Here is a 22,992-nt window from a genome sequence, read left to right as displayed (position 1 = left end):
AACTCTGGGTTCTAACCTTCTAGACGTTTGCTGGTCACAGCCTGTGGCGTGTCAGGGTCACTGGCAGGTGAGGACAGGGTCTATGGACCAACAACCCAGCCAGCTGATCCAGAATTAGGTCACAAGAGATACTTGGAGAGAGAGATTCTTGGACTGCCTGCCTGCCAAAACACCTGTTCCGAGCCATTCCCAACATTCCTAACCAGATGAAGGCTCCTGGTGATTCTGGTTTGAAAGAGAGGACTATGGGATCATAAGGACAAAAAGGCCCCACGTATCTGACTGAAGACCAGAGCAGCCTATACGCCCAGAACTACCCCAGGACAAACGAGAGCTATCACCAGCCCAAAGAAAGCACTTACGGTCAAAAGAGCTGGGAAGACTCGGGCAGGTGAGGCCCTCTCCAGACAAGACGGGCTGTGGGCAGCACAGACACTCAGAGACGGAGTGTGAAACTGACAGGAGTGCTAAAGATCGCGTAGACAATACTTGTTCATTGAGAGCGGGTGTAAGGGAAGGGAAACTGGCAGTTGGCCATAAGTCCCCAGTAGCCCTGGAGAAATCAGGTAACGTCTGTTCCAGAGAGGGCAGAGCTGGCGGAGTCATTCTTCAGGGTAGCATCTTTCTGCCTCACCTCAGTCGGCCAGGGCCAAGTTTGTGGACTGCAGTCGCTCCGTCTCCTGGCAGATGTTCTGCTCCACTGTGTCACACTCAGCTAGGAATGCCTGAAGGACAAGTGCAGGGCAGTGAGGGCCCACTGAAGGCAAGCCAACCCCTGCCCATTATAGCCTCAAAAGGCTCTTTGCCCAGTCATTCTGGGGAGCTCGTTATGGCTGAAACAGGCCGTGCAGGGATGGAGACGGCCTAGGTTCCAAAGCAAGGAGGGGAGGGAGACGGAAGCACAAGACCACGGTTTCTGACGATGCTCTAGGCCAACAACCCTCAAAGCGGGGTGAGGACAGGAAGTCCTGCCACTCCAACTGCACGATTTCAGGGGGCCCTGTCCACATGGAATTGTGTCACGTGTCAGTCCTATCTGCTCTCCAGCGATCTTTCTTCCCAATAGGTTTAAACCCAAATTTAATTACAGGACATAAAAGGAGCTCTTCGCTTATGTTCTGGGTTTATGCTGAGAAATCACCACCCAGAAAAGCCCACACCACACACAATTCTACTCTCCCCTACTTTGAATAGATACACACACCAAAACATTACACTTTGTGATGTTCTACCGCACAACTCACCTGAATCCTTTTCACCAAACCTTTCCTTTTCAGTCTACTGTCTTTGAAATTTTCTGGCAGAATCTATGGAAGAATAAGTTGACACATAAATAATCTTCAGTGAAAATGACATAAGAACACAGCACTAATACCGATAGTACATCAAACAGACCACAGGTCACCAATGTGAATGAGATGTGCATTTTCAGGAATCACTTCCCTGGGTCTGTACCCTGCACGGCCCTTCCCGTGGCTCTCATTCCTATAAAAGCGCCCTTTGTTCTCGATGTCTGGGCCACAGATCTGTAACATGGACTTTGTCCTTTCACTGTTTCCTGTGCATGGATACTATGTCCTAGCTAGACCATGAGCTCACTGTGGCAGGAAAGCACCTTCTGCTGCTGCTTTACAACCTCCCTCACACTCCTCCTCGAATCCCAAGCAGAGTAGTTCACCTTCAAGGTCGAGTCATCAGGCTAGAAATATCACGACTGTGTCATCTGTTGGAGGGAATGTGGACTCAGGGATTCTCAATATCCTCACAAGAGCTGGGTCCGACTGAATCCTGTCTGTATAGGTAGGTAATGGGCTCAGCGGAGTATCAGACACATGAATTTCGGGAAAGTGGAGCCATGTGTTTCTCTGACCATGAGACCATGGACCATTTGGTCCCAGCTGCATGATGACTAGATGTTAGCATGCATAAATAAAAATGACAAAAACCTTATGTTGATGGGACATGAAAAATTGGGAACCATCTAATCTTTCTGTGTATTCACTGAAGACCTGGCAGTGTCTGGCACACAGCAGGTGCTCGGTATCCTCAGGCAGTAAGAGAGCAACACTGAAAGAGTAAAACTGACTGAAATATAGTCAAAGGAAACTAGTTCCCAGCTGAATACTTACTAGTGTGTCAATCTCCTCTAAGATCTTCATAAACTGCTCGATTGTCACCTTTACTCTCCTATCCAGTTTGCAGAGAGCTTCAGCTTGCAAATCCTTGGCCAGAAAACCCTGTAAAGGAATGATGCATTATCTCAAGGGTTCCTTGAGGCTGATGGAAAACTCCAAGCCAAGGCACTGATGAAGCAGCCATTCCCTGAGTCCATGGTCCCCAACAGGCTGGTCCAGACCTCAGGCCCACAACTTCACCTCTTGGGAAAAACAGAAAAGCTGGCCCTGGGCCACCCCAAGCACTGTAATAGGCTGCAGGCCACTATGTCACGTGGCTACTGGGGCTACAAATGCCTCTGGAGGCCTGGCTCCGGTGAAGCCCCCGCCAGAGTATATCCGCACATAAGACGCAGACGTTAAGAGCACAAGGTTTAGAGTCTGATAGGCCTGGGCTTCAATTCTGACTGCCCTGTACTGGCTTCTGATCTTGAGCAAGTTACTTAACCTACCTGTGCCTCAATGTCCTCATTTTTAAAATGGAGCTCATGATACTCACACTAGAGAGGGAGAGGGTTACTGTGAGGATCAAGGGAAATATATGCATATCTTAATATAATTCCTGACACAGACGTATGCTAACAATTGGCACTTACTGTTTATTCACATTGCTTGGCCTAATGACCAGTTAGCTGGTGACAACAGGTGAATAACAGGGATCTCTGAGAATATTTACCAAAGCCAAGAGCTACAGATGCAGATTTGACAACATGTAATAAACATACATCCATTTTTATAAAATGAAGGGATCAAGGGTGTGGAGGGTGCAGGCCGCAGTCTAAACCCACAGCATGGTCTCTGCACCCCTGCATAAATTCACAGGCAAACGTAAACGGATAACAACAGAAAATGGTGTTGAAACAGCAGGAATCAACAATTCTGCACAGGAAGCTTTGGGAGATGTTGTTTACTGTTGTCTGCCTGAATTCGGGACAAAATTGACAGACGAGAGGACTTTGGTGCTTTGGAAAGTGTGAAAGCAGCTAGTGAACTCTATTCTCCTCCATCAGGGGAAGTAACTGAAATTAATGAAGCTCTAGCAGAAAACCCAGGACTTGTCAACAAATCTTGTTATGAAGATGGTTGACTGATCAAAATGACACCCAGGAACTCTTCAGAACTAGATGAACTAATGAGTAAAGAAGCATATGAGAAACATATAAAATCTATGGAGGAGTGAAAATGGAGCCCCTAAATAAACTAGTTTGAAACAACTTAATCTAGCATAGTTGTCTTAAATTAGAGGTGGATAGAAGAGTTTTAAAAAGCAACTTTCAGCAAAAAAAAAAAAAAAAAAACTTGCAACGTTTTAAGAAGAAAATACCCCTTAACTTCCCAATGACTTCAGATAAACACTACGCATCTTTTTCACAGCACCCTATGATTTTCAGGGTTAGGCGCTAGTTGTAATATTCAGAATTCCTGAAATTACGTGTGGTAAAACTAGTTACAGAAATTATGTAATTCAAGGATAACATTATCTTAAGCCTAACATAATACTGTAACTTGCTTACATCCATCCCTGGATTTGGGTCAAAATACTTAATGATCTTCCCATTGGAAATAACTGGCAGTAGAAAAATGTTTTTGTTAGTTGTACAGGGTCAGATGAAGAAAAATACTATCTTAATTTTGCAGTATACTGTGTTTGCTGGTGCATTTTTATACAGTGAAGCAGCAGCCTTGCAGGGAAAGAAAGAGTTTAATAATAAAGTATTCAACTTCTTAATTAAAAAATAAAATAAAATAAAATAAAATAAAAGGATCAAAAGTAAACATGGTTTGAGGCTGTTCCTAATCTTTATTTGGTTTCAGCACTCCACCTCTAATACCATAAGGAATTGAGTAGGATGACACCACTCCCCCTTCCCAACCCTAAGATCGCACTCAACTTAGACCTTCTATGAATCAACACAATGTTCTTTGCCTTGCTAAATACATTATAACAGACTGGACTGAGGGAAGCTACCTACTCTATTACACACAATACACAATCCTAACATAGCAGGTGTTCTCCTAGGAGCACAAATGAATACTGACTGGGGTTTGGAAACACCAATGATGATAACACAAAGCACTTAGTATGTGTCAGGCTCAGACTATGTTATTTAATCTCACAACAATCTGAAGAGGGAGGCGCCATCATTACTCCCTTTTTACAGATAAGGAACCTGAGACAAAGACAAACTTGCCCAGGGTAATAGAAAGGGGAAAGCCAGGATCTGAACCCAGGGAGTCTAACAACAAAGTCTGCCCTTGTAACCACACATTTGTATCTCCACAGAGTTCTCAGAGAAGGTAGAAAGTCTAAGTCCACAGACAGTTACCTGCTGGATTCCAGTAAGGTCTTTATTCAACTCTTCCAGTTGGTCAGCTATCTTCTCCACAGACTTCTCCAAATCTTTCAACTTCTTTAGTTCAGCTTCTTCCTCTGGACTATTCTAAAATGTTAAAGAATAAAATGAAGTCAATAATCACCAAGAATGGAGGGGAGGATACAGCTCAAATGGCAGAGTGGATGCTTAGCAGGCATGAGGTCCTGGGTTCAATCCCCAGGCCCTTCATTAAAAATAAAATAAATATATAAATAAGTAAATAAAAGAATCGTAGCTCCTGTCAGGAAAAAAAATCCGACCACAAGTAGGCTAAAATACTCACCTAGAAAAAAATAGTCTTAACTCTGCTGCTTCTTGGAAAGCTAGCTGGAGGGTTATACACTAAAATTTTCTATCTAGAGACTCTAGACTAGAGAGAAAGTATTAGGTACACATTCTGGCGAGGGCCCTGACAGCTTGGTTCAGAGAATGAAGCCAATCCATGTGCCAGATTCAACCTTAGCTGGGGGCTGATTATCAACAGACTTCAGACTGAGGCCTGGAGGGTGAATAAATTACAGTGAACATCCATGAGGAGTCCAGGATGGTGAGACAGGTCGAATTCTACTCTTCCTTTGAGTGGAATTCCTGAGCGCTGTCATTCATTATGACGATGGTGACAATGATGACCGCTTTTATTGAGCCTGCCCTCTATGCCAGGCATCATCCTTAGCACTTAACCTGTTTTATTGCTTAATCCATACCAAAACCCAGTGAAGGAGGTACCCTTTTAGATGATGAAATTGAGGTTATTGTAAAGTAACCTAAAGTCACACAGCCCAAAAAGGTGGAGAGCTGAGACTTGAAGCAGACTTGGCTCCACACACCCCAGGACAGCTCTAACTGTGGGTCCTAAAGCTTCTTCAAACTCAGCCTTTGGGTTCTCTTCATTGCCCATCACCATTCTCCCCGACCCTTGAGCAAGGAATCTAGAATATTTCCCTTTCTCTCACCTGAGCAATTGGTGGCCAGCAGCTTCCTGCTTTTATACTATCCCAAATTGTTCACATTCTTCTTTGTGGCCAAATCCTGAGTGCCAGTCTCCTGGCAGTTCCAAGTCTGGACTAGACTTTCTTTGCCTCCACTTTGCTAATCTCTGCCCCCTCTCCACTCTGAATCAGCCGCCTCACTCGAAGTAAGGGAACTTCATATGACCAACAATTCCATTGTGTCACAATGTGGGACTGGCCATGGCCCTCTCTCATCCAGCCCAGGGTCTACTGTCCTCACTCCCTTTCCTCACTGACTGGCTCTTTTTCTCCCTCAGTTCTTTAGTCTGAACCTTCCTTTCCAGTCAAAAAAGGTTCACCCCTGTGGGAGATTTTAGGAGAAAGAATGGCTAAAGAAAGAGAGGTTCTGAAATTTGTAGAGTACTTATTTTTTAAATCTACAAGTTTCTTTTAACAAAACTCTCTTTTGTAATCCCCCTCCAAGTGAGTAAAGACTGCTTTAGGCACTTTTTTATCCAGACTGAGATTCCACCACCAACACAAAAGCCATGTTATTGAGGCAGCATAATTACTCCTAATTCCCAGAGTAAAGCTCTAACCAACAGGAGCTGGATGGTCTGAGAAAACAAAACTGGTAACTCTACTAAACAAACAGAGACTCCATTTATTTGGAGAGCGCTACTTCACCAGAGCCAAATCTGGGCCCCCAGTTCTGCCTTCCAAACAGAAACATGCATAACAGATCTTAGTCATTTGATTCTGAGGTACCCTAGTGGAAAAAGCAATTTACCTTTTTTCCAATTAACATGACCCGGCAACCATTTTGTATTCCAAGTGCTGACAGTGGTGTCTCCATTTCTTTCAGAGATTTTCCTGAAAAATAGAAGATATGCCACAGTATAACAATTGCATGGCAGTGAAAATAGATTTCTGCAGGAGTGCAGGAAATAGTGTGTCAACTAATGAGAAGAGGATAAATCGGTATAACGTTTTAGAAGGTTTCTTGATGCAGTAACTTCATTTCAGATGTTTGCGTAACAAATAACTGGACATGTGTCTGCCCAGTAATCGTTATACAGAATAAGTATTATTCATAATAGTGAGAATTGAAAAGAGCCAAAAATTCAGGAATAGGGGACTGGTTAACTATATATCAGTACAAAAGAAGATTTTGTAGGCATTAAAGCTCATTTTTTCAGGAAACTTCAATGTCTCAGTGTCACAATAAGTGTTGATGGCCCAGTATTATTTTTAAGAAGTTATATAAACTCTATAATCAATATGATCCTAGTTTTGTCAGCTTAAAAAAAAAAAAACCCACAAATAAGAACTCACACTTTGGGGTACCAAGACAAACAAAAAAAGGCTGGACAGAAATAGACTGAATTGTTATGAGGGGTTTTATCCAGAACATCCCGTTTTTTGTGCTTTTCTCTATTTTGAAACATGGATTTCTACTGCCTTTATAATTCTGAAATGAAATGTTTTGAAAAAGAAAAGACAAAGAGTTACACTATGAAATATAAACAGAAATGCTTCCCATCACTAAATTCTTTATGACTGGCATCAAATGGGATAAATTTGGCTCCAACAGATACCAAAATAATGGGTTCCCGTGGGAATGGGAAGACAGAGAACAGGATGGGAGTGGGTGTGTCCTGGCAGAAATCAGCATCCTCTGCTGGGCCTGTCATGTCCGGGCCCTGCCAAGTTGGTTTAGCACCTTCTCTGTGTCAGCACTATGGTGAGCATTGTACACACTAGTATCTCTGCCCTCGTGGAGTTTGTTTTTCTATCAGAGAAATCAGATGGTCAGTGACTATGAAAACAATTATTTAATAGTAATTTCAGTATAAGTTATGAAGTGGTAGGGAACTCTGTGTGAACATACGATGGGAAGAGGATCTAACTCAGCCAGGGAAGACTGCCCATGTGCTTCATGGTAAGATTTCTGCCACCCTCATGTGACTTCAACTCTAATACCTGTCCAGATGTTTGCAAGTGCCTAGTACCTAGAAGGTCCTCAATAAATATTTGTTGAAAGAATAAATGAAATAACAAGCAAATAAGATTTGTCCAGTATGAAAACTGAGTTACCATTAGATAAGGTTAAGCAGTTTTAAATAGGCCCTTTAGCTATAAGAGCTCAAAGCTGGAAGAGAAATGCCCACCCTTAAATATGAGTTTCTGAAAAGGCAGCGGGACCCCTGTGGCCTCTTCAACAACCTGGGCCAGGTCTTGGACAACTGGTTCACTACAGCCTTCTTGTGGGATAACATGAAGGTCATGCTTCTCATTGCCTGGGGAGAGAGAAAAGTGTTGAATGAAGAAAACTCAAACCAATATAGGCTGACACTTTATTTATCCAACCTTCAAGGCCCAGTTCATATGCCACCCACTACAAACAGCCTGTGCCCCAATCAGACCAGCTTTCCTTTGGTGACCTGCTCAAGGACTTCTATTTCCTTTATTATGGTGACTAACAATATTAGTGATATTAGCTAACGTTAAATAATATCACTTAACATGCATAAGGTGCTGACTAGGCTCATTTCATGCATTATCTTATTTAATCTTCAGAACAACCTCATGAAGTAGTTACTACCTATTATCCCCCATTTCACACACAAAGCGAACTGTGAGTTTGGTCCAGTCCATGAGACTCAACTCCAAAGTCAGAATTTGACCTCAGATCTATGTGATCCCAAGGAACTATTTTTGTCTCCTTTGCTGTAATAGGCAAGGAACTGTTTTTCCCTCAGGTCTCTCCCATGGGGCACACCTGGGCACATACTTGGTTGGTGCCCAGTAAATAGACAAATGAGTGAAAGAACTCCAATAGCAGAAATTTTCTTTTTAGGGCAGGCGTGTCAATTCTTTTCCAGGTATGTTGACAGTAAGGAGGTAATGTATGTCCAGTGCATTATGCCAAGGCTTGAGCCTGCTCAATAGCCACATGAAATCAGCAGCACAGGTGTTACCAACTCTTCTTCAAATAGAAGAAAAACGCTGCCTTTGAAGGAGACATCCCAAGGTCACTCAAAACTGCAGAATCTAGAATCCTAGATTTTGAGGCCCTGGAGTCTCCCCTAGTTGGTCCTGAGGAAACCTCACGGACACAGCTCTCTGGAGAACTGTCTTTGTTTAGATCTGTGTCAACTCCAACAGTAGGCAGACCCAAAGAGTGCCCTGAATGTATGCTTTGAACCACGGCTCATTCAAAAAGCAGATAGGAGTTGAGACTCCCGCACACATGTCCAGACACACAGCAATCATACACAACATGGTCAAACACAAGCCTGGCAAAAGACCCACAATAACTGCGCAGGCACATACTAACACATACAACCAAGAACACGACGTGAAGCACGGACACGAGGATCTACCAAATGGCCTGAGTCAAAATACACCAGCCACATGGAAAGGTGTGCTAAAAAGACCCCTACAAAAGCCGGCCTCACAGATACAAACAAGGTCCCATGCTTCTGGACGCCAGATAAAAACAAGGATACACGCTTCGGGGCACGTGTCCAAACTCACAGACTTTCGTAGCCCGGCCCGGAGCCCACCCGGCAGCCCCCGCTCACTGTGGGTGACGGTCACGCTGAGCCCTGCTGTCGCCATTTCCTCGCTCTGAGCCACCTCTTCACTCAGGGCCACCTCTTCGCTTCGGACCACCTCTTCGTTTCGGGCCACCTCTTCGCTCCGGGCCACCTCTTCGTTTCGGGCCACCTCTTCGCTCCGGGCCACCTCTTCGCTCCGGGTCACCTCTTCGCTCCGGGCCAAGCGAGGCCGCGCTTTCTTCTTCACCCGCGGCCTGCGAGCGCCGGCGGCGGCGCCCCTGGTGGGTCCAGCATGCCCGCCGGTCACGCTCCGGACGGCTGATCGCTGCGAGGAAGGCGGACCGCGCTCGGCTGGAGGCACCGACTGGCGCGGCTCCCGGCCCGGCCGAGTGGCGCGCCGCCGGGGGCCCAGCCGCTCCCGGTCGCCTCGCGTTCTCCGCGCGCCGCCGCGCTCCGCCAGACCCGCGCTTGTTGCCCGCCCAGCGGTGGGAGCTGAGCACGGTGCCCTGCAACCCCGCCCGGCTACTTCCCCGCCCAACCGGGGCCTACCGGCCCCGCCCCTCGGAGCAGCCCAGCTGCAGCTGGGCTCTATTCCGCTAAAGCCGCCCAAGGCCCCACCCACTCACCCGAGGCCACGCCCACGATCGGCACCTAGGCCACGCCCCCTGCTAATCCTCCCTGTCCCCACCTCCAAACTCCTAGAGCTCTCCTTCCCCGGAAGACCCAGCTGAAAATCCGGAAAAGGGATCGGGAAACGCCAATGGGCACATTGCGCTTGCGCACGGGGGGCCGGAAGTCAAGTCGAAGGCGGAGGTGACTCTGCTTCCGTTTCTGGTCTTGCTGCGGTGTTTTTCTTCTCGGCCGGCCAAGATGAACCGATTCTTCGGGAAGCCGAAACCCAAGGCTCCGCCACCCAGCCTGACTGACTGCATTGGCACGGTGGGCACTCAGCCACGCATAACTAGGCTCAGGGCCCCTAAGAACCCCGACCCCGCCCACCCCCGGCTCCGACTCCTTCTCCTCCACCCCATTCCTGGTCCCGGGCCCATTACACCTGAGCGCTCTCCACCCCACTTTCCTTCCTGTCACCCGAGTCATTCCAGACGCCACTAACCGGGGACCCTTAACCCACCACTGTCTCCCCGTCCTTGCACCCTATCCCTTCTGATGTCCAGTGCCGCGTCCGCTCGCCCTTGCCTTATTTCCTCACCCCAACCAGCCGTAGGCCCACACACAAAGCCACCTCGTCGAGCCCGACCCGTAACTCCTCTTTCATCCCTCATCCCTCTCGCACGTCAGGACCCTCGGCTTGATATCCTAGCTCACCATATTTGTACCCCAATCCTGTATCTCAGTAACTCAAAATTGAGAACTCTGACACCTCATGTTAAGCCACCACCTTCTATCCAAAAGAATAACATTAGATATACAGCCCTAGCCGGGACCCACCAGGCACTAGCCCATTTCACACGTCTCCTGGTTGAGCCCCTATCCTTACTCGTCTCCGAGTCTAAGGAAATCTCAACTCAGCCCAGTGATTCGCAAATTATTTTTCTGCTCAAACACAGTTGAGGGTGACCCTGGAATATTAGTATCTTAGGGGAAGAGTATAAAAGCCCCCCCAGTGTTTCTGACTGGGAATCTTCCTCCCTCCATCATTGGAAATTATCGTTTCCACCTTTCACTATGTGCTCTCCTTTTTCTTTTCTTCCTCTATATTCATTCCTCTCCTTCCACTTTTCATTTAAATGTATTGCAATAACTACCACTGCCTTTAATTTTTTTTCCCTCAAGGTGGACAGCAGGGCAGAATCCATTGATAAGAAGATCTCTCGACTGGATGCTGAACTAGTGAAGTATAAGGATCAGATCAAGAAGATGAGAGAGGGCCCTGCAAAGGTAAGATAGGAGGTACCTGCAGAAGGTGCTGTGACAGCCTAATTGGAGCACTTGTGTAAACAGGACCTGGTGGTAGGGCCTGGTGAGAGCTACAGAGGAGATGCTCACAGTCTACTAAGGAGAAAATGTATGTGAGGGTGTATTCTTCAGGAAGGAGAATTTGCAGCCAGATATGAGAGGAAGGCTGGGGTTTGACCTGGTGGAGAGAAGATGCTAATCCCATGTCTAGAAGCATGTACTTGGGAATTAGCATATTCTACTGAGAAGGTGGCCATCTGGAGAGGCTGGGCCATGCTCAGGAATAATGAGTTGCTGGGCTGGTCAGGGTAGGTAAGTATAATAGATTGGTTAAGGAGTGGCATGTTGGGAAAAAGTACCAGTGTTGTATTAATGATACCATCAATATGTACTAGCTGTGACCTTGATAGAAGTCAGTTTCTTATTTTCCTCTTATATTAAGCAGAAACATAGAGTATTGTATTTAAGTGAATATAGAACTACCCTTCTTTTTCCAATCCCCGTAACTTATTAGGCATTTGAGCTAGAGCAAATTACTCAGCCTCACTGAACCTTGGTTTTTCCCATCTGTAAAATGGGGATAATATCTACTTCAGGGGGAAGGATATAGCTCAGTTGGTTGAGTGTATGCTTAGCATGCACGAGGTCCTGGGTTCAATCCGTGGTACCTCCATTAGATAAATAAATATACCTAATTACCTCCCCCACCAAAATAAAAAATAAACATTAAAAAAAAACCCTGCTTCATAGTGTGAGAATTAAATGAGGTAATTTATGTGCCCTAGCACTGTGCCTAGTACATAGAAATGTTCAGTTAGGTATTATTATCTGTGAAGTAATAAAATCTGCTTTTCCTTCTTCATTGGAGGAGACAAATAAAATGGTTTATGAAACAGTACAGAAGGGGAAGTGACAAGAGGATTTTCTCCGCCATCTTAGTTGGATGGCATGGAATGAGGAGCCACCAGAGGCGGAAAGCTCACCTAGACTTGAGGAGATGAAAGCCTAAATCATGGTGGTAGTCATGAGAATGACATGAAAGGAGTCAATTTGAAAGTGAGTTCTGAAAATCTAACACGATGACAGTGCATGAAGAGACAACAGAGAGGGGAAAGGTAAGGTTGGTATAACGGTTCTCAGCCTAGAGAAGTGAGAGACTGGTGGGGCCATTGTTAGTAAGTTCCAAGATGAGAGCAGGTGGAGGAGTGTGGGCATGGTGAGTTTGAGTGGATAGCAGATTGTCCAAATTGGGACTCTCCCTAAGGCACCTGGAAAGACAAAATCAGCCCTCTTGGGGCTGGGAGTAGAGATGATATGCACTAGGAAAAGAAAATTACCTCAGTACCCTGAGATACGAGATGCAAGGACAGAGGCAAGCCAGGGCTTGAAGGCTGCTTAGGAGGTGAAAAATCCAGGAGCCACTGTGTCCACTGCTTTGAAGACGAGAGGAACTAGGTATATGAGTCTGAAGATATGGAAGATTTCTTTTACCATATGTATATTTTCTACTTCCTTTCAATAAATTCTATTTTTCTTCCTAGAATATGGTCAAGCAGAAAGCCTTGCGGGTTTTAAAGCAAAAGCGGATGTAAGTTATAAACATAATCTCCTTTCCTCTAGCAGGTTTAACCAAAAGAGAAATTGTATTCCATCCCTTTAGTTTTTCATACCACTTTAAAAGCATTCTTGAGTTAATTGCAAATTTCATTTACACATATAATTGGCTGAGTTGTTCTTCCCCTGCATGTTCAGCAGCGTCTATTGCAGCACTGTCCATCTAAAGAACTTTTTGCTGTGTTGGGAGGTATTTTATATCTATGCTGTTCAATACAGTAGCTATTACCATGGCTATTAAGCACTTGAAATGTGGCTAGTGTGACTAAGGAACTCAAGTTTTTGTTTTATTTAATTTTAACAGTTTAAGTAGCCATGTGTGGTTAGTGGCTTCTCTGTTGGACTGCCCAGATCTGTAGAGTTTGAGTCTCCCATTATTTATTTAATTAAGGTGTGCCTTTTTAATTGTTACTTGTTTGTGAAGTTGGGACTCTTGAATAGTTGTTCCCTCCCATAAGAAGATTTAACACTCCTTGATTTGTTTTAGGTGACTGTGTCCCCTGACTATGTCCCCAGTCATAGTTACTATTTGAACAGAAGCCAAATAGCATCTTTGGTACTTCCTCTTGTGGGCTGTCCAGCTGGTGAGACCCTCTGCTAATAAAGAGCCAGAAAGATTGTTGATATCACTAGTCCTACTTATAAAATGACTTTTTGTAAGACATCAGACACCATCTTCTTTTAGATTAGACGGAATTGGAGAAAGAAATTACATGGCCTAGAGTGGTGACAGTGTGTGCTAAAACTGTTTCCTCCCTTAATTGATAGCACTGTAATTTTTAAGTAACTTTTTTTCAATAGAAGGGTACCCTTCATTGTAGAAATTTGGAAAGTACATGAACATAAGCAGAAGGAAAGAAAATCTACCTAGATTCCTACTACCAGCAATAACAACCTTTAAGTGCTAATTTCTTATAGTTTCTTTCTCTGCTTGTGCATACATGGTATGTGTGCAAATAATTTTTTACGAGAAAACAAATGATGTGTATATAGGTTATCCTTTTCCAGTTAATGCTGTTTGCCTGCATCATTGACTGTTTTTCTTCTGGTTGGATGGTTATATGGTTTCCAAATATTGTATAAAAACTATAGTGATGCAAGTCTTTGAGGTAGTATTACAAGTTGATATAAAACTTTGTTTAAAAAAAAAAAGCATTGTTGGAGCACTAGGCATTATATTAGTTTGGGTGGATTACCTAATTAGAGATATGAGGTTAATAAAATATAATACCTGTCCCCAGGAGCTCAGTTTACTGGAAAAACAGTTTCACTATATGTATGAAGAGCCTTAAAAAATAATCTTACCCTTTGCCCCAAGAATACCACTTCTGGGAATTTAGTATAGGAAATTATCTAAAATATTATAAAGACATATACCGACCGCTTAGCAATGTAGAAAACGGCAATAATAATGGTAATGTTAAGTGGAAAATAGTGTTATAACTAAAATACCTACAGAGGAAAAAGACTGGAGGGATACATCAAATGATATTTGTGTTGGATTGATTTAACTGTTTTTCCCAACTTTTCTGTGTGTTTAATTTTTTAAGGTTTTTTTTTTTTCCCCTAAAGAAAATTCTCTTGTTTAGTGTTAGAGATACTTTCTTCCTGAGGATTTCTGTCTGGCTTACATTTACCATTCTCAATTGACTCTAACAAGGTATGAGCAGCAGCGGGACAATCTCGCCCAGCAGTCATTTAACATGGAACAAGCTAATTACACCATCCAGTCACTGAAGGACACCAAGACCACGGTACTCCCAAAGCACATTTTCCCATGATTTTTAATTTTTGTGCTCTTTTCCTGTGATTTTTAAGACAGTTTAACCAGCATTGCTTCTTAAGACATGATGTTTTTTTTCTTTCCTTTTTTTTTAGGTTGATGCTATGAAACTGGGAGTAAAGGAAATGAAGAAAGCTTACAAGCAGGTGAAAATCGACCAGATTGAGGTGAGATGTATACTGCAAGAATGTGCACTGGTTTCTGAAAGGATCAAGATGAATGTGTATATGATGGGAAGAGCCCAGAAGACAGATTATATCTTGTGCCTGCCATTTGCTGATAGAGTAACTTCATGAAAGGGTACCAAAAGTCTCACTTCCCTTATTATTAATGCAAGGATTCTGATACCACATACAGTTATTATGAGGATGAAATAAATGAGCTGGTATATCTAAACACACAATGCCTGGCATATAATAAACACCCAGTAAATAAGCACCCAGTTTCCTTTTACTTTTAACTCACTTGATGAATTTTAGTTGGTTGCCTCAGTTGTAAAGTAGTGGTGTTGCTGCCCATCTCCCAGGATTGTCATGAGTGTTAAATTCATAAAATGCTCAGCACGGTTCCTGGTGTAGAATTGGTTCCCTTTAAGTAATTCTCTTGAGATTTTTTTCTCCCCATTTTATTGAGGTACAATTGACATATAACATTATGTAAGTTTACAGTGTACATCATGATGATTTGATACATGTATATATTGTGAAATGATTACCACAAAAAGGTTAACACCTTCATAACCTCACATAATTATCATTTGTGTGTGTGTGTGGTGAGAATATTTAAGATTTGCTTTCTTAGTAACTTTCAAGTGTATAATACAGTACTGTTAAATATAGCCACCATGCTACATTAGATCCCCAGAACTCAGTCATCTTTTTTCACAGTTATACTCCATTTATAGTTATTATTAAATGTTGGCTACATTCCCTGTGTTGTACAATATATTCTTGCAATTATTTTATACATAGTAGTTTGTACCTCTTAATCCCTACCCCTGTCTCTTTAGATACTTAATAATACTTTAGATACTCTTTAGATACCTAAGAATCATTAGGTCCTTACAGTTAGCATTTTCTTTTGAGATCATGCTTTGGCTGGGGAGATGAGCCCTAAGAGCTTGGCTCCTCTCACCTCTGTCACTTGAACAGCCCAGCTGGCAAGCAGGGACAGCACGGGGAGTGGTGTCTGGCCAGAGGAAACCTCTTCCTTTCTGCATATGTGAGAGTGCTTTTCACCTCTGCCCCTGCACAGAATGTCTCTTCCTGTGAGGGCAGGAACTGGATTTTGTTCACTGTTGTATCCCCAGTACCCTAAACAATGCCTGGCCATAGCTGGTGCTCAAAGTATTTAATGGTTAATGAACAGATGAACGAGAGGCTATTCAAGCAGTTCTGCCCAATTCAAGCAGTATTTGTTGGCTCAGTAGTTACTGTGTATCCAGCATTTTACTGCCTCTGCAGAGGTGTTCTCTGGGAGTTCTGGTCTTGAGTAATGCAGACACTCTTCTCATCTAGCTTTTCCCCCACTTAGACCACCCTGGGCCCTCTCTGTAATTGGCCACCAGTCTCTGCTTACAGAATGATATCTTCCAGGAGATTCACTGAGAATAATGTTCGTGTAGGCTTGTCTTATTTGTACAACACTGATCATAAAATGTAATGAAATAGAATTTTATTTTCTGCTTTTAGGGTTGCTTGTGTTTTAATCAGTGCTATTTAATAAACAAAATAGAAATTTTGGTCTTTCTGGGTTTTTGTATGTCTCTTCATCTTTCACCTGGGGTTGTCTGGCTGTCCCCACACTTAATTATCCTTTTCCTGACCCCTAATAGATTTGCCTGCATGACAGATGGAGAGCCCCTTTCTAACCTTTTTGATGTATATGGGTATATGTCTTTGGCTGGGGTATATGTTTTGAGTTTCTTCTGTTTTCCTAAAATAATTTACTTGTAAAACATTGTCATTGTTTCATAGTGCTCATTTAAAATTTTTTGCCTCTGTGTGTGTGTTCACCTGTCTGTATCTTTATTTTCCAGTTTCTGCACATCAAATCTAATGCTTGTATTTGTTGTTTTGTACTGCTTTTGTTCATCTTTCCAGAATTGAACCTGCTAATTCTCTGTGGTGACTTTTTTTTTCCTCTGCTATCCTAGAATCTATTGCTAGGAATCCTATTCATAGGTGATTTTGGGAGACTTGTTTTGATATTTAAAAGCATAATAGAAGCTTGGTTTGATTAGTTTATGCTATTTTACTCTCTTATTGTTTCAGCCAATGCTCCTCTGTATAGCAGATGGTTACACATGTACAGGATGATAGTTTGGCCCTTAGAAGTATAGAAAAACAAAGCATTTCCTTTTCAAAAAATATTTTTCTCCATTTTACTTTCTACCCTTATATGGAAAAAACAAGCCTCTAACTTGGGAGCCAGGAAGGAGTTTTTAAATGTTTTGCACTAGAAATTCTGGAGGATAAGTTGTGCTGATTTGGACCGTCTGCATTATCAACACTAGTCCATTCCCCTCTATGTGGAATTTTCAGTGTGTGAAGAACATTTTGTTCTGTACATCCCTAACACAATAGAGGATATATAGTAGTAAGTGTTTCGTGTTTGACATGTTATTGCAATAAATCCTTACAATAATCCTATGACATATTTATTGATAATCCCATTTTATAGATGAGGAAATTAAGGCTAAGAGACATTACTTTTCACTGAGTAATGGCCAAATTTTACCTTAGATATGTTTGACTCTGTAGTCTGCTCTTCTAACTGTTATACTGGCTGTCCTTTATTATACTGTACCACTTCTCAGATTGGTTTTTATGTTCTTTCTGGCCTTGCAGTAGTTGCCCATTTAAGTACAAGCAGATCATTCACAGATGATTTATACCCAGTCAGTTTTTTTCACCAGGCTGATCTCAGATATCAAGCCTTTCTTGATTCCATTCTGTTTCTCCACCTAGGGTGGGACCAGTATAACCTTTTGTACCCAGTTGTTTCCACTACTGCTTCCTTTCCCTACACAGTGTAGTCAGTTTGGGGCTGACTCAAGAAGAGTAATTTACTTGTCTCAATTATCTCCTTTTCTCCATTAACTAGAAAAATTTTGATAGTGTAAATGTTGCTTGATTTCATGTTTTAGGTAAACTTTCTATAACGACGGAAAGCTGGTGGGCATCTATTCTTGCAATAAGAGTTTGGATTTCCACAGAGCACCTTAAATTCAAGTGCAAGATTGCCAATTCTGTTCTTCTTTATTTTTAAGTTTACATTTTTACCACCAGAAATAGGAGAAGGATCATATGGATCATTGCTTATTTCTAAGATTTAGTGGAGAGAGTTAGAGAAAAATGGTAAGAAATAAATAAAACCCTGTCATATATTTTTGTAGGATCTACAAGACCAGCTAGAGGATATGATGGAAGATGCAAATGAAATCCAAGAAGCACTGAGCCGCAGTTATGGTACCCCAGAGTTAGATGAAGATGACCTAGAAGCAGGTAAGTTATGGCAAAAGAAATATATGTGTAGCTTTAGAGTCTGACAGGAGCAACTGCTTGGGACCTTTTCTTCCAAATACTAGAGAAAATCCTGTGAGGGTTCCCTGAGATTTAGTTTATGATATAGTCTCTTGGCAAAGAACTTGTGAGGTGGCCACATCAGATTGTATACCCCACCAACTCTGGGATGGGCAAGCTCTGAAGGAAAGTCCGGGCAAAGGCCTCTGCTGACCTGGTACTTGATATCCAAACACTGCCATTCCCTGCTGCTTTCCTTTGGATTTTTCTCTTTATTTTCCTACTTGGAGTCCTCTCCCTCAGAACAGCAAAGCAGATCAAGAAACAGGAGTTGGTAAATACTTAGTGTGCATCTACTAAGCCAAGCACTGTGTTAAGGTGCTGAGGATTCACCATTGAAGAAAACAAACACAATCCCTGCATTCTTGAAGCTTACAAGAGCACAGACTGTTGGGAAAGGGAAGTATGGGGTACCATAGGAGCACATAGCCGGCAAGTCTAACCTAGTTGGGAGCAGGGTATGGGCATAGGACCTGAAGGATGAGTAGGGGTTAGCAAGAAAAAATGGGAGGGGTTGTTGGAAGGCCTTGCAGAGAATAGTCCATTGCTGTAGTCCATTTCAGAAACAATAGTGGCGTAGCACAAGATCTTATGGTAGCTCACAGAGAAAAAAATGTGACAATGAATATACATATGTTCATGTATAACTGAAGAACTGTGCTCTACACTGGAATTTGACACAACATTGTAAAATGATTATAAATCAATAAAAAATGTTACACAAAAAAAAGAAATAATAGTGGCTAAGATTAAGGTGGTGGTAGCAAAAACAGAAGTAGACAGATTGAAGAAATTTTAGGACGTTGAATGGACACGATTGATTGGATGTGGAGAGAGAGGGAGGTGTCAAAGATGTCTGTCAATTTCTAACATGAGTAACTGGGTAGATGGCAGGACCATCTCACACTGGATTTTCTGTTGCATGATTCCCCTGTCACATTATTACTACTACTTTCTCTCTACCTCCTGTTTTGCCTAGAACCTCTCCCACCCACCCCCATTTACTTTTTTATTTTCTTATTTCTTATCTTGAGTTTCCCTGATGAGTCTCTACCCTGCTATTGCCATTCTTCCTGGTCACTTCCAGCTCACTTTGCCATAGACTTATTTTTATTTTTATTTTTATTTATTTTTTAAAAAGAATATTTAATCTATTTATTATTGTATGATTTTTGTTTTGGCAGGGGGAAGTAATTAGGCTTATTTATCTTTAGAGGAGGTACTAGGGATTGAACCCAGGACCTTGTACATGCTAAGCATGTGCTCTGCCACTTGAGCTATACCCTCCCCCCGTCATAGACTTATTTTTAAAGCCTGGTCTCATGTCATGGTCACTAACTACACAACAATCTCATGCCTCCTTTCAAGTTCATCAATGAATAAGAGAGAATTTTTTGCATTTGTTATTGTTAGGATTTTCTAATTTGAATTGGCCAGTTGATAACTATGGAGTCTTCTCATGAAGACCAGGTCCTTTGTAAACCTGTAGGGAATGATGGTTTTCTTCATTGGTCTTATTTTAATTTTTGTTTTTCATAGATTTTACCACATCGGTCCCCTTGAAAAGTTCTTATGATGGTCTTTTATTTTGCAAATAGAAAGTAATAAACCCTTTCTTTCTTTTTGTTTTTAAATTCTTATCTTACTGCAAATAATTTGGCTAACTTTCTTAACATTAGCTGCCAGTTTTCTTGCTAATTTTTTTTTTTTTGAAATGTTGACTGTTTCAATCTCAGAGTTGGATGCACTGGGCGATGAGCTTCTGGCTGATGAAGACAGTTCTTATTTGGATGAAGCGGCAGCTGCACCTGCAATTCCAGAAGGTGTTCCCACTGACACAAAGAACAAGGTGAAAGCTTTTTCTGTTTATATTTTCTATGCAAATTGGTAAAGGTTTTATGCTTGGTCACCAGTCTGGGAATCTAAAAGGTATTCTTAAGTAAGAACAAGGAAAGGCTGTCTCTGTCATTATTTTGGGAACCCTTGAAAACCCAGTTTTCTTGCATTGGATTGTGCATAGGCTGCGTAAATAGTGTCACCGAGGCCAAGGGTGTTTTTGTGTAATAGTAATTTGTACAGCATAATCACCCTTGTTGTGAGCTTGCACTGAGTGCCTTTTACAGCTCTTAGACATTTCCCTGGGAAAGCAGCAGCAACACGTGCATGAACCGTGCTGGGCAGCAGTGTGAAATGAAGTTCTGCTCTGGACACCGTGCTTAATAATAGGGTGGATTTTTTTTTTAAACTAGGGGTTCATAATTTAAGTATAAAACAATGTAGAATGTATTGTTCAACACTAGGAAAATAGCCAATATTTTGTAATAACTAAATGGAAAGTAACCTTTAAAATTGTATAAAAATAATAAATGTTTTAAAAAATGAAGTCTTCTTAAAAAAAAAAAGAAATCTTCTAACTCTGAAAAAATAAAAAGAAAACAACGTAGAAGGATTCTAATCCAAAGGGTAAAAGAATTGTGAGAGGGGAGGGTATGGCTCAGTGGTAGACTGCATGCCTGGCTTCAATTCCCAGTACCTCTGTTTAAAAAATAAACAAATAAATAAGCCTAAAATGATCTCCCCTCCTTAAGAAAAAAAAAAGAATCGTAAGATCTGGATTTAAGTCTGAGGCTTAAACTGCAACTATGAGACTCTGGTGAATATTTTGAACTTTTCTGTTCCTTGCATCTATAAAATGCAGAGAATTATAATTAGCTCACATAACTCTTCTATGGATCAAATTAGATCTTGTATGGAAAATGACTTTGTGAACTTAAAGCCCTGTTCAAACCTATGTGGTTGTCATTATAAATAGATACTATTTTTTTATTTTAATGGAGGTACTGGGAGTTGAACCTAGGACTTCATGCATGCTAAGCCCATGCTGTACCAGTGGGCTCCTCCCCACCCCGCAGTTGTCATTATAAATAGATAAAATTTTGCTGCTTATGAAATCCTATTCACCCCACCTTATAGTTCCTGGTATAATGTGTTGTTTTTTCTGTTGCCACTGGCCATTTACAGCCCTGGTGTTGATCCACTCCCAACGTGCACATTGAGGTGCACAGTGTAGTTGAGAAAATCCTGGAGTGGGAGCCAGTCTTGTGTGACTTTGAGCAAATCAGAAATTTGTGTCTTCTCTCTGAACCTCATGTTTTTCCTACCTATAAAATGTGGGGAACAAGAGGTGGAAAATAGGTAATTTATCAGATCCTTTACAGCTGATTCTGAAGAATGTGTGTCTTCCCTTACTTTACCCCCCATTCTTCCCTTGAGCCTTCCTTGGGGTCGTCTTACCTTTCTCCACTGCCCACACCACCCTGGCCTCTCTGGCCACTTTAGGGTGCCAGGTGCATAGTTTGCTTTTTCTCAGCATACCTAAAATAATTTTTATTAACACTACCATAGCCCACCTTCTCAAATCCCTAGTAACAAGTCCCTGAAGCATGTATGTCATTTCCACTTTTAGAAGGTCACATATTCCTGACTTAAATGTGCTGTTGAGGTATGGTTTGTGACTCAGTAGCGGTATTGCTGCCTATAGGTTTGTGGTAAAGTGTGATGTGAAAGTGACTGCCTGTCCTAGGGCATTGCTCCTTCAGGGACTGGGGAGGCTACAAAAGGTATTGATTCACTTTAGGGATCAGAGTGAAAGTGGGAATCTGGAGGTGAGGGCTCACTCCTCAGCCTTTCCTTCTGGATCCTCCCAGCCCCTTTTCCCCCTTCCTAGATTTACTGCTAAGTTTCTCTTTCTCACTCTTCCTTTATTCTGCAAAGCGTTGCCCCTTTTGATCCCTTCCACTTTTCCTGATTTATCACTTCCCCCTTTACCTTTCATAAAAAAAAAATTCTCATCTTATCAATGGGATTTTTGTTTTCATTGATTAAACACTTGGAAATGAGTTTTGACTACTACAGTTTTGTAATCATTTTTTTTTTTATCAGTTGAAAAATAGTGGCACTAAACATTGCTTCCTTTTCACAGGATGGAGTCCTTGTGGATGAATTTGGATTGCCACAGATCCCTGCTTCATAGACTTGCATCATTCAAGTACATCGTGTAAAATAAACACATATTCTGGGACTAGGAAATATTTACCTTTCCAAGTTTGCCATAACAGATTTAGGTTTCTTTCCTGTCTTTGGAGGAAAAGTTAATTACATTGCTCTTATTTTTTTTTCCATTAAGAGACTCATTGCTTGGAGGATGTTTTCTTTGTACTAAATTTTTATTCCTCCTTTCTTATGAAAGACTAACTTACTTAAAATTATCAGTGGGTATGTATGACTTCCTTCCTTGAAAATAATTTTGAAATAAAACCAGGAAATGGGAATCTTTAAATACTAGGAAAGCATATCTCCACAATCTCAAATTGACCTGATCAGTTGCTAAAACAAAGATGAGATTTGTGGGACTGTTCATATTATGACTCAAAACCATTTTCTCTTGTGGTATTATAGGTTGGTTAAAGTGACGGCCTTTTTTGGTGAGTTTTGTTGTGTCTTGTGTGTAACTCATTACTGTGTCCAATATTGGAATGGAATTACCACTACTGTATCATGGGTGGATATTTTGATTCTATGGTTCCTTCAGTATTACAGCTGACTTGTAATCAACAATGAATATTCCTTGATATTTAATGTATAGGACATTTATTTATACTCAATAAATATTTTTCAAAAGGTTATAATTTTAATAATATCACTTCAGCCTGAAACCTCCACTACAGAAGCCAAATTTAATATAATTTTTATGTCAACTCGGCCTTAAAGACTTCACTGCAAAAATTGAATTTAACTGGTAGCATTGTGGTGTAGAAGGAAGAGCGAGGAGCGGTCTAGGCTTGGGCCCTGGCTCTGCCAGTAATAATTAGGCCATCTACTCACGCCTCTGAACTTCTGTTCCTTACTAGTAAAATTGTGCTTACCTCACAAGGCTTTTGTGAGGAATAATTGAGATAATTGTCTTGAGTACTAACTGCCAATCTCATATGAGGGATCATTAACAATAAAAAACAGGAGCTTTATTCTTTCC

General features: G+C 41.9%; 2 protein-coding genes across 2 annotated transcripts; one reads left to right on the top strand and one right to left on the bottom strand.

Annotated features, from left to right (window-relative positions):
- Positions 1–474: 474 nt before the first annotated feature.
- BAG1 (BAG cochaperone 1) lies at positions 475–9,529 on the bottom strand. Its single transcript, XM_072959253.1, has 7 exons — positions 9,087–9,529; positions 7,671–7,799; positions 6,290–6,372; positions 4,502–4,615; positions 2,130–2,237; positions 1,245–1,307; positions 475–725 (listed from the first exon to the last, which is right to left on the bottom strand). Exons 1-7 carry the CDS (start codon positions 9,121–9,123, stop codon positions 636–638), a joined length of 624 nt encoding a protein of 207 aa, XP_072815354.1. The 5' UTR covers positions 9,124–9,529; the 3' UTR covers positions 475–635.
- A 234-nt stretch (positions 9,530–9,763) lies between these two features.
- CHMP5 (charged multivesicular body protein 5) lies at positions 9,764–22,642 on the top strand. The gene is made up of 8 exons (XM_006216821.4): positions 9,764–10,001; positions 10,857–10,961; positions 12,521–12,567; positions 14,254–14,347; positions 14,472–14,543; positions 17,774–17,882; positions 19,697–19,809; positions 21,943–22,642. The coding sequence occupies exons 1-8, from the start codon at positions 9,933–9,935 to the stop codon at positions 21,991–21,993; spliced, it is 660 nt and encodes a 219-aa protein (XP_006216883.1). The 5' UTR covers positions 9,764–9,932; the 3' UTR covers positions 21,994–22,642.
- Positions 22,643–22,992: the final 350 nt, after the last annotated feature.

This window comes from Vicugna pacos, chromosome 4 (genome assembly GCF_048564905.1).
Source record: "Vicugna pacos chromosome 4, VicPac4, whole genome shotgun sequence".
NCBI lineage: Eukaryota > Metazoa > Chordata > Mammalia > Artiodactyla > Camelidae > Vicugna > Vicugna pacos.
The sequence above is the reverse complement of the archived record's forward strand: the minus strand, read 5'-3'. Positions and strand labels throughout refer to the sequence as shown.